Source organism: Callorhinus ursinus, unplaced genomic scaffold (genome assembly GCF_003265705.2).
Source record: "Callorhinus ursinus isolate GAN/ISIS: 27379988/994484 unplaced genomic scaffold, GSC_fseal_2.0 scaffold50, whole genome shotgun sequence".
Lineage (NCBI taxonomy): Eukaryota > Metazoa > Chordata > Mammalia > Carnivora > Otariidae > Callorhinus > Callorhinus ursinus.
In genome coordinates, this window is record NW_027397112.1 from 8,515,431 (window position 1) to 8,531,604 (window position 16,174).

At 37.4% G+C, this 16,174-nt stretch overlaps 2 protein-coding genes across 2 annotated transcripts in view; one reads left to right on the forward strand and one right to left on the reverse strand.

Annotated features, from left to right (window-relative positions):
• Nucleotides 1–468: 468 nt before the first annotated feature.
• The window catches only part of LOC141370905 (uncharacterized), a 46,759-nt gene continuing 31,053 nt past the window's right edge, over nt 469–16,174 (reverse strand). The window contains exons 5-8 of the mRNA XM_073883143.1: nt 15,108–16,020; nt 10,744–10,803; nt 6,699–6,786; nt 469–864 (exon numbers count right to left, since the gene is read on the reverse strand). The gene's annotated coding sequence lies outside the window, so the exon portion shown is untranslated. The remainder of the gene's footprint in view (nt 865–6,698; nt 6,787–10,743; nt 10,804–15,107; nt 16,021–16,174) is intronic.
• CCDC47 (coiled-coil domain containing 47) lies at nt 578–12,172 on the forward strand. The gene is made up of 12 exons (XM_025890256.2): nt 578–841; nt 1,257–1,364; nt 1,845–2,019; nt 3,796–3,917; nt 4,148–4,213; nt 6,416–6,517; nt 6,721–6,831; nt 7,575–7,660; nt 8,983–9,041; nt 9,379–9,488; nt 9,711–9,878; nt 11,617–12,172. Exons 1-12 carry the CDS (start codon nt 578–580, stop codon nt 11,695–11,697), a joined length of 1,452 nt encoding a protein of 483 aa, XP_025746041.1. The 3' UTR covers nt 11,698–12,172.

Consider the following 16,174-nt stretch of genomic DNA (forward strand, 5'->3'; position numbering starts at 1 on the left):
ATTTCATTATATTACCTGCCAGTTCCTAAATGCTTATTGAATACACGGTGTTAATGGAAACCAACCTAAAGGGACGCCTGGGTGGCTCAATCGGTTAAGTGTCTGCCTTCGGCTCAGGTCATGATCCTGGGGTCCTGGGATCGAGTCCCACATCGGGTTCCCTGCTCAGTGGGGAGCCTGCTTCTCCCTCTCCCTCTGCCTGCCACTCCCCCGGCTTGTGCTCTCTCTCCCTCTGTCTCTCTCTAACAAATAAATAAAATCTTAAAAAAAAAAAAGAATCCACAAAAAATAACAATAATAAAAAAACCACCTAAAGAAATTAAATGACTTGTCCAAGATTTCACAGATAACTAATGACAGAGTCCAGACTAGAACCCAGACCTCTTGACCCTCACCTCATTGCTCTTTATAAAACGCTACCTGAAATGAATTGTATTAAATTTTTAAAAAGTAGGAGAGAGTCACAGATTTATTTTTTAACTATTTATAAAATTTGATTGGTTACGTATAGAAGAATGGCTGTCCATTTAGGGTTTTGGTTTTTGTTTTTTTTTTTTTAAACTCATTTTTAGGTGCAATGAAAGCCTTCCTTGCTTTCTGTGTTCTCCTTTTGGTGTTCGGGAGTGTCTCTGAAGCCAAGTTTGATGATTTTGAGGATGAGGAAGACATAGTAGAATATGATGATAATGACTTTGCTGAATTTGAGGATGTCACGGAAGATTCTGTTACTGAATCTCCTCAACGGGTGATAACAACTGAAGATGATGAAGACGAGACCACTGTGGAGTTAGAAGGGCAGGATGAAAACCAAGAAGGAGATTTTGAAGATGCAGATACCCAGGTGAGGTTCTTTTTCTTGATTTCCTGGGAAAGTGGAAGGATGGGAAGATTTGTAACTGGTACTTTCCCCAGACATTAAAAGTAACACCCAGCTCTAAGGAGATTTTTATTCTCTGCTATCTTCATTTTTGTTCAGTAGGTGGAACTCTTCTAGATGTTTTGTGGTATGTTCCGTCTTTTCTTCTCTATAGAGAGCCTGGCTGGAAGGAGTGGAGAATAGATACTGTGTGTGGGTGGGAACTGTATCAGAGTTCAAATGCGTGGAGAGTTATCATTTGTTACAAACATGGAATATTTCTGTGTTCTGTGCTGCTGCTTACATGGTCTGTTTTCCTCTACAAATATTGCCTACAAAAATGAGATGCAATTGCTGGCCACATTTGTAGGGGAAAACAGATTGTTCCTCATTTTTGTAGGAGGGAGATACGGAGAGTGAGCCATATGATGATGAAGAATTTGAAGGTTATGAAGACAAACCAGATACTTCTTCTAGCAAAAATAAAGACCCAATAACAATTGTTGATGTAGGTATACAGGATTCTGAATTTCAAACTAACCAACAAAATATCTGGCTGTTACTAATCCCAGAAATATAATTGGTGACATATAGCTAGTGTTGATGTAATAGCGAGAATTTGACATCAATTCTTCTGATAAAACTCCACACCTAGAGAAGCAACCCCTATCATTCTAGCCCTCCTAGTTTTATTTATCAAAGAATGATGAGGAGACTAGAAACTGGGTTTATTTGGGGGTAGACTCAGAATCAAGTTTAATACAAAGGGCTTTCCAGCTTTTTATTCCATTTGATTGTCCTCACATTTCCTTAAAGAATTTTTTCAAAAGCTGACCTAGAAAACCAAAATGAGCATATTTTTCAAAGTATAACCATATTCAGTGACAGTTATCTAAATATCAACTTCTCTCATGCTCCTTTATCCCATGAGTTAGACTCCATTCTTCAACCTCAGCCAAGATTAAATGGAATGATTGTTCATCTTTAGGTTCCTGCACACCTCCAGAACAGTTGGGAGAGTTATTATCTAGAAATTTTAATGGTGACTGGTCTGCTCGCCTACATCATGAATTATATCATTGGGAAGAATAAAAACAGCCGCCTTGCTCAAGCCTGGTTTAACACTCATAGAGAGCTTTTGGAGAGCAACTTTACCTTAGTAGGTAAGTTAGGCTAATACAAGTCCAGCTGCATGCTTGAACACCACTTAGTAAAAACTGTTTATTCCCCTCAGTATAAGCATCTGACTGCTTTCATGGACTGCTGAAGAGGATGCATTTTTTTTCCTCTCAAGAAGGATTCCATTTTTATTAGGCCTTATGTACTGAATTAATTGCATTTATAAAGTAATTTTCTAATTTTTCATTCATAATTGCTATTTAGGGTTAGCAATTATTGATTAATCTCTTCTGATTAGCATGAGATAGTGCTATTAAAACAAGTTGATAGAAGTTTGGCTGAAAACAAGGAATTTTGACATTTTAGGTAGCTTGATAAATGAGAAATTAGAAATGCCTTAGAATTTCCTCAAGTTCTGGGAACTTTAGTTTCGGATCCCTTGAAAAGGTATACCTTAGAAGAAGCCCTGTACTTGTGTAGTGTAGGGAGTAAGGCGAACTCACCCCACCTTCACCTCACTTTGGCGTTTCACACTTTCTTTCCTTTTAGTAAGCAAGTACCCATCTGCTCAGCTCTTTTGCAGACTGTTTATATGTTATGCTAGGTACTTTGCATACATTGTTTCTTATTTAATCTTTGTAACAACACTGTCAGTTGGATATATAGTTTCTGTTTTCTTAAGGAGGAACTGAAGTCCAGAAATGTTAAAATTTGTCTAAGTTATTAAATTGCAACCATGATTATTTGAACCTAGTCTACCTGCTTTCAATGTCCATGCTCCCTCTGTCCACTGTACCATAGTATTTCAGAGTACTTTTTGACTTGGAAATTAGGAAAAAAATAAACAGCCTTTAATGCCTTCCACTTCCCTTTAATGTGTTTTCTTTTGGTGTGTTGGTCTGCTTTACCTTGTGATGTTGAACAATTTCTTTTGTACACTTAATGAATTAAATGAAGAGAGGAAATGATTGGAATTTTAGCTCTTTCTAGATCTAAAAAAGAACTCTTAATAGCACTATTACCATGTTGCTGTTGGAAAACCAAACTTGGTTAAAGTTAATCCATAGGTGACACAGGAGGGAGTGGTGAATAGTTTGTATTAATGGTATTTTTTATTCACTGCATAGGAGTTTTTTTTTTTTTAACCTTTGACAGAGACATTTAAACTGACCTTGCTCCATTTTGTATCTACTTTTGAGAAATTTATATTCCAAGCTAATCATCATTAACAAGTAATACTAGAGTCCATGATTATTTTTTTTAAGATTACATTTTTAATTAATCTCTACACCCAACGTGGGGCTTGAACTTACAACCCAGAGATCAAGAGTTGCATGCTCTACCAACTAAACTAGCCAGGCGCCCCTAGAATCCATAATTTTTTTTTAAATATTTTTTTTAAAGGTTTAAAGGAGTTTATTTTATTTTATTTTATTTAAGGTTTTATTTATTTATTCATGAGAGACAGAGGGAGAGAGAGAGAAGCAGAGGGAGAAGCAGGCTCCCAAGCAGCAGGGAGCCCGATGCGGGACTCGATCCCACGACCCCGGGATCATGACCTGAGCCGAAGGCAGACACCCAACCATCTGAGCCACCCAGGCGCCCTAGAATCCATAATTTTTTGATGGAGACAATAAAGAGCATTAAAAGGAATGATGACCATCTGTTCTAATGTATGTCCAAAGGAGAGTTCTGTAAGATAGTAAAGTATTGCTTCCCCAAAACTGTGATCATTTGGGTGTCATAGTTTTGAGTGGAGTAAGTGTGGTGATTAGGCCCCCACATTTTCAGCAAATCACAGTAAGTGGTTTTACACCTAGGGGATGATGGAACTAACAAAGAAGCCACAAGCACAGGAAAGCTGAACCAGGAGAATGAGCATATCTACAACCTGTGGTGTTCTGGCCGAGTGTGCTGTGAGGGGATGCTTATCCAGCTGAGGGTAAGTATGGAATTTTTGGTACAGTGTATATCCTCTTTAATTGTTTTCCAGTGTGATTCCAAATACAAGTTCATGGTCTCATCCTTTGTTTTTTGGCTAAAAAAAAGATGTAAAAATCATCTTTCGACTATTTGGCAAATGTAGAGTATTTCTTAAAACATTTGATTCCCCCTTCAAGGTCTTTTCTTTATAGTAATAAAAGTTGCAACTAGTCTCTTGTTTTTTTTAAGTTCCTCAAGAGACAAGACTTACTGAATGTCCTGGCCCGGATGATGAGACCAGTGAGTGATCAAGTGGTATGTATTCTTCCTGCTGGTTTTCTCTGCACAGATTGAATTTTTAACTTCTTCGAGCTTATTTCATTCCTTGCCTGGATTTTGTTTGAATTTCAAGTAACTTGTGTCCCTTGTCAGAAATGGACTCTTTTCTATTTTGATGGATTGTCTTCCACTTAGTGTACCAACCATGGAGAGTGGGGAACGTGTGCTTTTTGTAGGAAAGGAGATAATACTCTCTCACTAGGTAAATTCGCTGAACCAGCCTGGGTGATGGAGGGAAAAATAGTTGTCACAGTTTGCTCTCACATCTTACTCTGTGCCTTGTGAATGCTTTTTATCTTTGACAATAAGGTGGGTTTCTTAAATATTATTTGTTTCAAAGAATACATCTTGAAGTTCAAATCATGATCTGGGGACCTTATTGTTTGGTATACCTTCTTCCCTTTATTTAAATCAACATGTTAATCAGCAAATTGTATCCTTTGTCAGAAATGCCAAATCCCCCCCCTTCATTTATTCAACAAATAATTGTGCTGGCTCCCACTGCGACAAGAAACCAAAATATACAAAAATATACAGTCTCTTTTATATAAACTAGAAGAACAAGAGATGTCTGCATATATGTCAAAATACAAAGCAGTATTTGGTTAATAAGTACTATATTAGTAATATGATTAGATACTTTGAAATGTCATTGGATTGAAACTCATTGTTATTATTTTAAAGGTCTCATTTTTAGTTGCAAATCTATATCTTTTATTCATTTTAATTTTTCTCATATGGCCACTAATAGTTTAATCCACTAATTTTTAAAGCCTTATCAGTTAAGAGTCCTGTCATTCTTTCTCTTACTAGATACCATCTTATTAGGTAGAAAGGAGGAAATTTTGATGCATCTTCAGCTATCCTTTTGTGGAAATTACTCTTTAGAATGTTGTTTTAATCATTTTCTATTCTTTCTTGAGGTAGATTTAGTATCTTTTCCTGAGTCAGCCATCGTTTTATCTCTTATTTTTTCTGCAAAGACAAACAGTCTCAACAAACATGATTCTGTGTATTTTTTAACCCTTTTTCTGGGTTTTGTTTAAGTTGTTTTGTATAATTCCTGCTCAATGATGGAAGAGCAGAAAGCCTTTCCTTTTAGAGCTGCCATCTTGCCAGGTCTTTGCTATATTTCCCTACTTTAACACTTCCCTCTACATACTGATAATTTTTGACCCAGACATTTTAAGATATAGTTAATGTGACAAATAGTGCTATGTTTTATCATACCAGACTCGAGGTTTATAACTTTTATCTCCCTGGTCCAATGCCGTGTATTAAAAACTGTTTATCTGTGGCATTTCCCAATATGAACAGCCAGTTGTCTGGTTGTCCAGATACCAGCTTTGTGTCCAATAATTCAGTTCAGTTCACATCTGACTTGGAGTTAGTGCCAGATTCCACAAGTTAAAGGTCTCAGTTCCATAAGACTACTCACACTTCAGGTGCCATTTGCAAGTCCCAGGCAAGTCTTGTACTTCTGAGACTATTTGGCTATAAATGAAGAGTTCCCATGGCCCTTCTTTCGGGTTCAGTAATTTGCTAGAATGGCTCACAGAACATTTTACTTACATTTACTGGTTTATTATAAAGGATACAATTCAGGAATAATCAAATGGAAGAGAGGCAAAGTATGGGAGTGGGGGTGGTATGCAGAGAGCTTCCAGGCCCTCTCTGGCTACATTGCTCTCCCAGCAAGTCCAAATGTTCAAGCAACTTGAATTTCGAGAGCTTGGGGTCCTCTTTTCGAGGTCATTTAGGTTGTTGACAGAAGTCAGGTCCCCATGGTTTTAAGTCCCCATTTTCTTACTGTTGCCATCTGGAAACCATTCAGCTCCCAGAGGCCATTCTGAGGTCTTTGCCACATGGTCCCCCTCCCCCTCCCATAAGCCCTTTCCCAATTCAACTCTTTTCTTCAATCAGGGCCCAGTCCCTTTTGAGGGCTCACTTGATTAAGGCATTCCAAGATAAAGTCCCTTTTGACTCAGTGTCATCTGATCAGCAGCCTTCTGCCACATGACACAACATAATCACGGGAGTGATAACCATTATACTCACAGGTTCCTCACATTCACAGGGAGGATATAGACACCAGAGGGTGGGACTCTCGGGGGCCATCATAGAACTCTGCCTATCACAGAACCTAACGGGTGAGTTTTGTTGTTGTTATTTTTAAAGCAAATAAAAGTAACCATGAATGATGAAGACATGGATACCTACGTGTTTGCTGTTGGCACTCGGAAAGCCTTGGTACGACTCCAGAAAGAGATGCAGGATCTGGTATGTCTCGTTCCAACTCAAATACATGTAGAACTGTTCTCTTTATTACATAGGCATTCAACTTTAGAGCATAGGGTAATTAATTATATCACTTGAATTATTAAGCACCACTTTGAAATAGGTCAGAACATACTCTCTTGAGGAACAAAAAGTTTGTGCATAATAAAATATCATGTCTTACCTTCAATTACTTCTTCCTTTAGAGTGAGTTTTGTAGTGACAAACCTAAGTCTGGAGCAAAGTATGGACTGCCAGACTCCTTGGCCATCCTGTCAGAGATGGGAGAAGTCACAGAGGGAATGATGGATACAAAGGTAAATGCAATAGAAGACATACATTTGCAGACTGTAGCGATTACAGGGCACTCCCCCTAAAAGTCATACTGCACAAGTTCTTCATTTTATGACACTGCTCTATTCCTTTCCCACACAAACATTAAAATACCTTCTTTAAGCAATAGATTAACTTGTCAAAAGAGACAGTTTGATTAGTCAAATAATTCTCTCTGAATCAAGAGCAAATTATTCCTAGGATTGCTAATGGCTTTCAAATTTTTTGTAAAAGGACTACAGCATTAATCCTTATCACCATGTCATTTAGTCCATTTTTTCCAAGCTTCAGTTAGTGTAGAAGAGAAATGTATAGAGAACCATTTTTTTCTGTTGGTTATAGAATGGTAACAGCAAGCACATCTTAGCATCATAAAAATACAGAGTAGCTCAAAGACAGTTCTAATGTAAGTTCAAGGTGGTATGTTTATGGAGAATCCCCTGAAATTATTTTAGATTTTATCTTCGTACATTCATTCTTGTTCAGAACATTATTTTGAGATATATTTTCAGCTGCTTAATAAGAAGAAATTTGATCATTGGTGTGACTAAAGAAAGGTGCTAGTTTCATTGTAGAGAGATCCCTTATTTAACCTTCATTTTTTTAAAAGCTTTAACTGTAATGCTGTTGTGAAAAATCAAGGAGGACTAAGGAGTGAATATCTTTATGAAAAAAGGGAAATGCATCAAACCCTACTTAAAAAAAAATTTTTTTTTCTTTATTTCAGATGGTTCACTTTCTTACACACTATGCTGACAAGATTGAATCCGTTCATTTTTCAGACCAGTTCTCTGGTCCAAAAATTATGCAAGAGTACGTATGAGATAAAAATACTGAAATTAACCGTCCCCACTAGCTTTCTGTGTTGAAACACCTGCAAGGTGCTTCTGCAATTTTTCCTACCAAATGAGTGAGGGAAGTTGATGACAGGCATTCTAAGTTTTCCTTTGCTTTGACTGCATGTGTCATGAAGGTAATTGAAATCCTATGGGAGACAAACAGATAAGCCCCCGAGTTTGCAATGGGTCACCGCATGTATGCACCAGCCACTCAGGGAGGTAGATGAGATTTTTACAGGATGGCAGATACTAAGAAAATGCAAATTGCTAATCTCTTTGTCCTTTGTAGTCGGAAGTTTCCCCCCCCTTTTTAATTTATGATATGAATCTGTGATTTTGATTTATGTTTGATTGCAGATCTCTGCATTTTAGTTCATGGCCTTTTCTGGCTTTCTTCTTTGAATAGTTGGGTGATTATATTCTTTCCTAGTGTATTATCAGATGCTCTCGATATGCAGAGTTTCTGGCTTTTTGGATGTTGATATTCAGAGATTAAATTTCTTGTTTGAAATCACATCCTATCTCAGGAGCACATACTTATTTAAGTTTACCCTTGGTGTAGAATTGGTTCTGACCTAAATTTTTGGTTAAGGGCTTCTCTCTCATAATCTGTGGAGTTAAGTACAGTTAAAAGCCAATCTGGATTTTAGTTGTAGGTCAGAATTATTCAGGTCCTTATACCTGTGGATCGTGTTGCATCATCCTTGCCTTGCTCAACTCAATAACAACACTGTGGGCAGAGTATCACATTGTGACATTCATGGAGCCTTTTATGTGTGAGGCGAGGAGAGAGGGTTGATAGTTAAAGATTACGAAGGAATCTTTGGTAAGTCAGAACTAAATTATATATGCTATAGTAGATCATTTCTAAATTTATTCTGAGCCTGACTCAAAAATAAAGATGTTTTATTATAGGAAAATAGAGTAGGAGTTGGAAATAAAATAAAAATGCATCAAAATAAGCAAAAATATTATTAAAATACAGGCCTAATACTTAAATAGGTTCATTTCTGGCTCCCCAGGTGAGAGGAATATATCCTGCCTGGGGAACATCACTGGAGGTGTTCAAGTATAGGATAAAGATCACTTGGGAATGTATCCATCAAATAAGACAAGTGGACCAGGGGGCCTGTAAAGCTCCTTCAGGCTCTGAGATTATATTTAACTTGGGGATGCCAAGCCAAATACTGTGCTGATTATCTGCAGGAATCTGTTCCTCTAAGTGAATTGGGTGACATACATGAATGGAAAGTATCTTTCTTGTGTTCTTTCTAAATAGCCTTTCTTTTATGGCAGGGAAGGTCAGCCTTTAAAGCTGCCTGACACTAAGAGAACACTATTGTTTACATTTAATGGTAAGTGTTCTGTGGTCTTGCCTGGGTTCTTCATTTTCTGTGAGAGGATCTTAAGCAGAGTATTCCCTCCTAAACAATAGCCATAAAAAACTACATTAAAACCAACCCCATGCCTGCCTGCTTATTGGTTTTGGGGTTTCTTCAATAAGAGATCCTTTTATTTATTTTAATTTCTATTTTCTGCTGCATTTTAGCTGCCTAAGACACTTGGAGAAAGGAGTCTATTAATAAAAAAGGGGGGGGGGATTAAATAAATAAATAATAAATAAAAGAGTTGGGTGACCCAGAAGTATTAATGCTGCCATTAACTCAATAGGAAAATGGCTTTGTTTTCCAGTGCCTGGCTCAGGTAACACTTACCCAAAGGATATGGAGGCTTTGCTACCCCTGATGAACATGGTGATTTATTCTATTGATAAAGCCAAAAAGTTCCGACTCAACAGAGAAGTAAGACCCATATCCTTTATTATAAAGTTGGCACCTTTCATTGTTGTTTTCCACCTTGGGGGAGTCAGAGAGCAATGATTTCAGCGATTTTATCTTTGCTAGTTTGCTAGTTGACCTGAAAGTGCTAAATGGGAATAGTTTTATAAAAGAATACTAAATGGGACTTGGTTCCGTTGGATTGAAATGGATTTCTTATGAAATGCCTCGTTTCTTGGGGAAAAGGGCAAACAGAAAGCAGATAAAAACCGAGCTCGAGTAGAAGAAAACTTCTTGAAGCTGACACATGTGCAGAGACAGGAAGCTGCACAGTCGCGGCGCGAGGAGAAGAAAAGAGCAGAGAAGGAGCGAATCATGAACGAGGAGGATCCTGAGAAACAGCGCAGGCTGGAGGTAAGACAGACTTCTCTTACCCTGCTTCGTTGTAAAACCAGGATTTAGAAGGGCGCCTATTATGCCATATTAACCATAAAGGTAACTCTGTGTAGGAAGGTACACAGACGTAAAAGATTAGCATTTTCTCTGCAGCTGGGACATTATGACTTAGTTGATAGCACTATTAAGAAGAATAACTAATGCATCCTTTCCAAACCAGGTTAGCTTGAGTCTGTGATCCTGGAGAGTGATGTAAATTATCCTTTCCCCAGCACAATCCCATTTTGGAAAGTTCCACTATCATCTTTCAAGCCAAACACTTAACTGAAGTAGAAAGAAATTAGGAATTTTAATAGTAGTCAGCACATGTGCCCTATGATCCAATGCATCTTGTTTTATAAATATTTAATTTGATTAGAGAATTAGAGAATCCTAATATTTTTTGTTTGTATTTTTGTTTTCTGTTTTGTACATAACCAGAATCTCAAACTCAAGAGCTTTTTAGGCCGTAATATGTTATGTTTGAAACATCAACATGTTCTCACATTTTTGTGAAATAAGATGCCACTGTCCAGCTCTACAATTTTAAACCTTGTAAATGCTGGTCAAAAAAAGAAGAGAACAAAGTTCTGGGAGATGTGAGTTCTAACAAGAATAATCTTGAGAACTGAAGAAAATCCTTAGAAGTGGAGACCTGCTGCCAAGAAACAGGCTGCTCTGTGGCGCCACAGGTGCAGGAGTGTCATTAATGCCATTGAGGGAAGTGCCCAGGGCACCGCGGGCCTCTTCCCATTTATCCTTTCTCACCACTTGTCATTTGATTTTGTTTGTTTTCCCATAAAAGCGGGGTAACAATGCCAGTTCGGTTACACAAGGTACTTACACAGGAGCACAAAAATGATGGCTAAACATTCAGGCTTCCATGTTGTACAGGTAGTTTTTTCTTACCTAGTGTTGAAAGTAACACAATCAGTAGTTCCCAAACCACCAATTTACAAATCACCCTTTGAAACATAATTTGTTATGCTATCAGTAACTGTATATACTACATGCTTCTGTTTTTCCTATTCCGTATCTTCTGATCCTCCGGTGGAGGAGTATATTTCTCAGGACATTTCTACCCCAAACCTCTAAAAAAAAAAAAAAAAAAAAAAAAAAAACTAAGTTTGAGATTGCACCTGAAATAATCTAGTGGCCTCTAAGGCTTCCCTCAGTACAGGTAATAATAACCAGTGACTTTTGCCACTAAAATAATGTGTTTGGGGCTTCTTTTTCTCTTTCGACATAACCTCCTAATTCCTAAATAAAAATATGATAAAAATTCCCAGTTTAACATTATGCATTGAAGTACTGGCTCAGGTTTAACGTCTACACTTACAAGAAAAGATGCACAATTAATAGCCTAAACAAACAAAATCTTAAGCTTTTCTGAACTGAAGTACAAATCCTTGGCAGATACACATAAATGTTATGATGAAAGTTGGGTTAGTGTTTCCTCGGTATAGGAAAAATCAGAATAACAAAGTTGCTTAAATGTAGTGTTTAGTTTCTTTCTAATTTGAGATTTTAGTTAACTTTACTTCATTTTAAGCTAATTTTCATTAACCAACATAGATATTAGCAATTTTTCTAACTGTCTTTTGGAAAGTTATTTATGGTACCAGACTAGGTTTTTGAATAATAATATAGGCAGTATTCTAGTGTTGTTTTTTTGTGTGTGCTTAGAGCTTAGTTTGGATTCCCTTTCTTTCTCTAGGAAGCTGCCTTGAGGCGTGAGCAAAAGAAATTAGAGAAGAAGCAAATGAAAATGAAACAAATCAAAGTGAAAGCCATGTAAAATCATCCCAGAGACCAGAGTCCTGATGCCACCTGTAAGCTCTGAATTTACTGGAAACATAAAAAATACCGGTCCATTTCTCATCTTAAAGTTCAAACACTCGCAAAGTGACTAAGAAATCCTTATTTCATCATCTGTTCTGTTTTTGGTTCAGAGTTTTATAGAGGTTATAGATGGAATGGAAGGACTCTGTTTCAGTAATTCTCTTCCAGATAACCAAATTATTTTGATTACTTTATAAAAGGAATGATATATGAGATCTGTGTAGTTTTAAAATATTTTTAAAATTATAACATGAATCATCAGTGCTTTTAGTGCTTTGATGTTTGAAGAAATATCATGAAATTTATAGATACATAATTAGATTGTTGCTTTTTGTTTAAACTGGGTAGTTGCCAAGGCTATAAAGACTGACCCTAAACCAAGATTCCACAAATAACTATTGGAATTGCACAATAAATATTGCTTGGTGTTTTCTTCTGTGTGTACATTAACCTTGTAAAAAAGTAAAATTTAGAACACTATATGTGGTATTGAAATTTCAGGGACTCAAAACGTAATGTAGTTCAGTGTATGTTTTGTAGCTGGGAGGTGCTGATGACAGTGTTATATCTATAGGGTTTAGAATACTTACATGTACATGGAAAATTCTAAGGATAGGTAGTACAGGAGCACAGTTTTTTCCTGAGCTGATACCACAAGCTAATGACAATGTGAATGCTGTATTTAAGTGGTTGTACGTTTTCCTGGAGTAACAAATGCATGAAAAATTAACTGCTTCACCTAGATCAGATCAGTGGTCTATGTGAAGTTACACATGTTTTTCCTTCTTGGTTGTTGCAAACTATTGGATGTTCATAGAGAAGCTCTATTCTCTATTTATGGCTGTGTCCCTTTGCTTTTCCTTCTGCTTTTATTTCTTCCACAGTTGAGGCTGGGTATATTCTTTCAAAGAAATAGCCATGAATATGCATAAATATACTTTTAAAAATGAGCTTTCCTAAACTATTGAGAGTTCTTTCTGCCTCTTGAGGAGGGAACTCTTGGGGGAGAGGCCCATCTATCTGCACGAGCATTTAGCTTGTTCAGATCTCTGCATTTTATAAATGCTTCCTAAAGAAAGCATTTTTTAAGTCACTGCTTGTACCAGGTAATTTTTGCTGGGGACGGGAAAAGGTTGGGTTTTTTGGTGGGAGAGGGGTGGGGGGATATTTTTTTGTTGATGCTTTATGTGCAGGTGTGTTCTGAGGCAATAACAAGTTGTGAAAGCAGTATGTGCTGCTGCCTTTGTAACTGCATGGAAACTTTTCACATGGATTTTTTTCTAAGTTAATGCAGAAATGTGTAAACTGGGAGATGCAAATATAATATTTTTTTTAACAGTTCATGAAATTAAGTTATTAAAATAACAAAAATAACGTAAGAATTACTTTAATGCTATATAATTCTAGAATGAGCCTTGTTTTACAAAGTTTAAAATACATTTTAGAAATCAAAGTTGATATGCTTAGCTATCTTTTGATTAATAAAAGCTTTCTTAAAGTCCCACACATTTGGACCATGGCAGCTAATTTTGTAATTTAAGCATTCATATGAACTACCAATGGACATACATTAAACTAATTGACAAAAATCTCAGAGTGCCGCCTTTACTTTTCTGGGGTTGCCCTTCAAGAGTATAAGCCCACAGGAATGTTCTTTCTGTTCAATATAAGTCAGTGCTGAAATGCTTTTCCTTCAAAGGAGTTGACTTTGATAATGCTTAGTTTGTTACCAGTTATTTTTAGAATGTTTTATATTTTTAGAGGCGTATATATTATTAATGGGCTCCTCCCCAAAGTCTGCCTCTTTAGTTAAGATACCATTATCTCTCCCATGAATGAAAGGAGAATAGTGTTGACTGTCACACATTGGAAAACCACTAAGTCCTCTTTTTGTGCATCGCATGGGCACTTAGTAAGGACAAAACAGGCACCGAACTGGACGATAACGACCTGGCTGTCGTGCCAGCAAAGTCGATACTAAGCGCTTGACTTTGGGCAAGTCAGTAACCTCTTTGAGTCTCTGTTCTGTTCCTCTTCCTACAAAGTAAGGATAGTAACTATTTTCTTCCCAACCTCACAGGTAGGTCAACACCAAGAGATATGTGTGAAGTTGTCTCATAAACTACAGTACTTTAAAAATGTGAGGTATCATCTAGGACTGTTCTCCAAGTGGTACATTTTTGCTTTATTCTCTTTTGCTTTCCTTTCTCCCAGTGGAAACCAAGCAGGTCCTTTCAGAGTTCTCTAACTTTATCTGCAAAATGTGACATGGTATTTTGGAATGGGGGTTGGGGCGACAGTAATACCTTTCTGTTTCCTTAGTAATAGAACCTTTTCCTGTCATGCACTAGAAGTTGGAACTCTTCTTTAGATGAGACTTAGACCAAAGAAAAACACTGGTTGGTATTCTCTTTCCCCTGTCCAATAGGAATAGGCACATGAAAATTATTTAGAGCAGTGTTATACAAAGGATCTGTTGGTTTTGGTGGAATGGGTGAAATACTGAACTTTTATCATCTCAGATTCTCTTTCCTTATTATTCCTGTTTCTACTCATTTTGAATGATTTGAAAGGATGAAATAATTTGAAAGGATGTAAAAGGGAGGAGGCAGTTATACCCAATAGGAGCGGCTTTTATGACACACTGCTAAAACCACAGAAGTACTACTTTTCTCAGTTTCTAGAATTGGGTGATCAGCAAAAGATTTATTTGTATTTGGAAGAAAGTGTAATGTTTTAATCCTTAGACAAGTTGAATGCCATCTTCTGTGCTCCATTAACTGAGAATACCAATTTCAGAAGAAAACAGACTTTTTTCCTCTGAAAAGCAGAAATGTGCATCTATTATGCCACCTTTAATGGATATTTTTTTATTTTCATCTTTTAAAATTGACTGCCAAATAAATAAAATTAACTGCCTTTTAAAATTTCACCTCTTTGGTTTTATTCAAATAGTGTGACTTTTATTTAAGACACCCAGGCCTTTTTAAGTAATCAGTTCCTATCACATTTTGAAGTTAAATGCTTAAATCACTTTCTTCTGCATCTTTGTTTGTATGTAACTATCACTTGGAAAGTTTGTAGCAAAGCTAGAAGCCAGTTTTTTGCTTCAGGAAAGAGTCCATGGTTTGTAGCAGGGACCTGGTGCTGTCTTAGTGCTTGAACAAGTCCGCTTTCCTCCTGTATGAATGGGCATTGCTCACTCTTCCCCCTTGTCAAATGGCTGTTCAAAGGCTGTAACAGACAACATGTGTAACGCTCTTTGACATATAAAACATTCTACAAATTAAATAATCCTGCTCAACTTACTAAACCAAAGGTCATAAGCATTTCCCTCATTTGAGTATTCAAGGCAATTAGTTTTACCTTACCTTTCTGACAATTTATATGGTATCTTGGAGGCCAGTGCATTTAGTTTAAACTGGATGCTTGGAGTTCAATGCAAAACTTGCTCATCACAAGTCAAAAGCAAAGCAGGAAGTCTTTGTAAACTCTGAAAGTTGACCTTTCTTTACACTGGCTTTCTAAGTTATCTGGATCTAGGAGGTCCATTTGCAAGGAAAACTAAAGTGAATGTAAATTTGCTCCTTGAAACAGTCACAACAGAAGCTGGGCCAAAAGTTTCTCCAACTAGCTTTTGTGGGCAGTCACGAAGATGGTGAGACCTTAACATCCAGTTAGAGAATGACATGGCCGCTGGGCCAGTGGGCTGGGAAGAGCCTCCATGTTTAAATTCCCCATAGCGATGGCTGCATCATTTGGCATCTTTTCAGGCACCGACCTTTTTGGCACCCTCAGTTCCAAAGACCACATGTGAAGAAGGTCTTTTCTAAAGAACATCACCAAGAATTTTACTTCACTTTTTACCATCTTGCTTTTGTCAGTTTACCGTTTGCTGCAGAGAGAGGCCTCTTACTTTGAAAATGAGAGAAAAAGTGTGGGTCCTGCTTTAGAAAGTTAAAGCACTAGATCAAAGTGATGTACATGAGACTGAATGAGGTCCTGAGTCACTGGCAAAGTTTATGTTCACATTCGCATATTTCCGTCAGTTTGGATGTAGCTGAACTTCTCTCCCGTCTTGGAAGCTGGGCCGGTATAAATCTGTGTCATGGGTCAGAGCCAGTGTTCGATACTTGACGGGATCTATAAGGAATCTGATAAGGAACCTGAGGCACAGAGAAAGGGTGGGTTTTCCCTTCGCAGCTTGTCAGTCTGGTGCTGGAGGGGCGTTTGGGATGTCTTCAAAGAAAAACGCGAGACAGCTTTTTCCATTGAAGTCCTACCACACGAAATGAAAAAAATAATTTTGTTTTTTGAATTAGCCAAGTCATCAGCCAGTGTTTGTTTGCCTTCCTCAATTCCCCCCTGACTCTTCTTATTGAAATCATCCTACTTCCTTCCTGCTGCAGGGGCGGGGAGGCTCCAGGGAGCCC

Excerpts from the sequence above, each read along its gene's own strand:
- CCDC47 (XM_025890256.2), top strand. The coding sequence starts at position 578 with ATGAAAGCCTTCCTTGCTTTCTGTGTTCTCCTTTTGGTGTTCGGGAGT. Across the intron at positions 3,918-4,147 it reads GGATGCTTATCCAGCTGAGG|TTCCTCAAGAGACAAGACTT; the intron begins GTAAGTATGGAA and ends GTTTTTTTTAAG. Across the intron at positions 9,879-11,616 it reads AGAAACAGCGCAGGCTGGAG|GAAGCTGCCTTGAGGCGTGA; the intron begins GTAAGACAGACT and ends TTCTTTCTCTAG.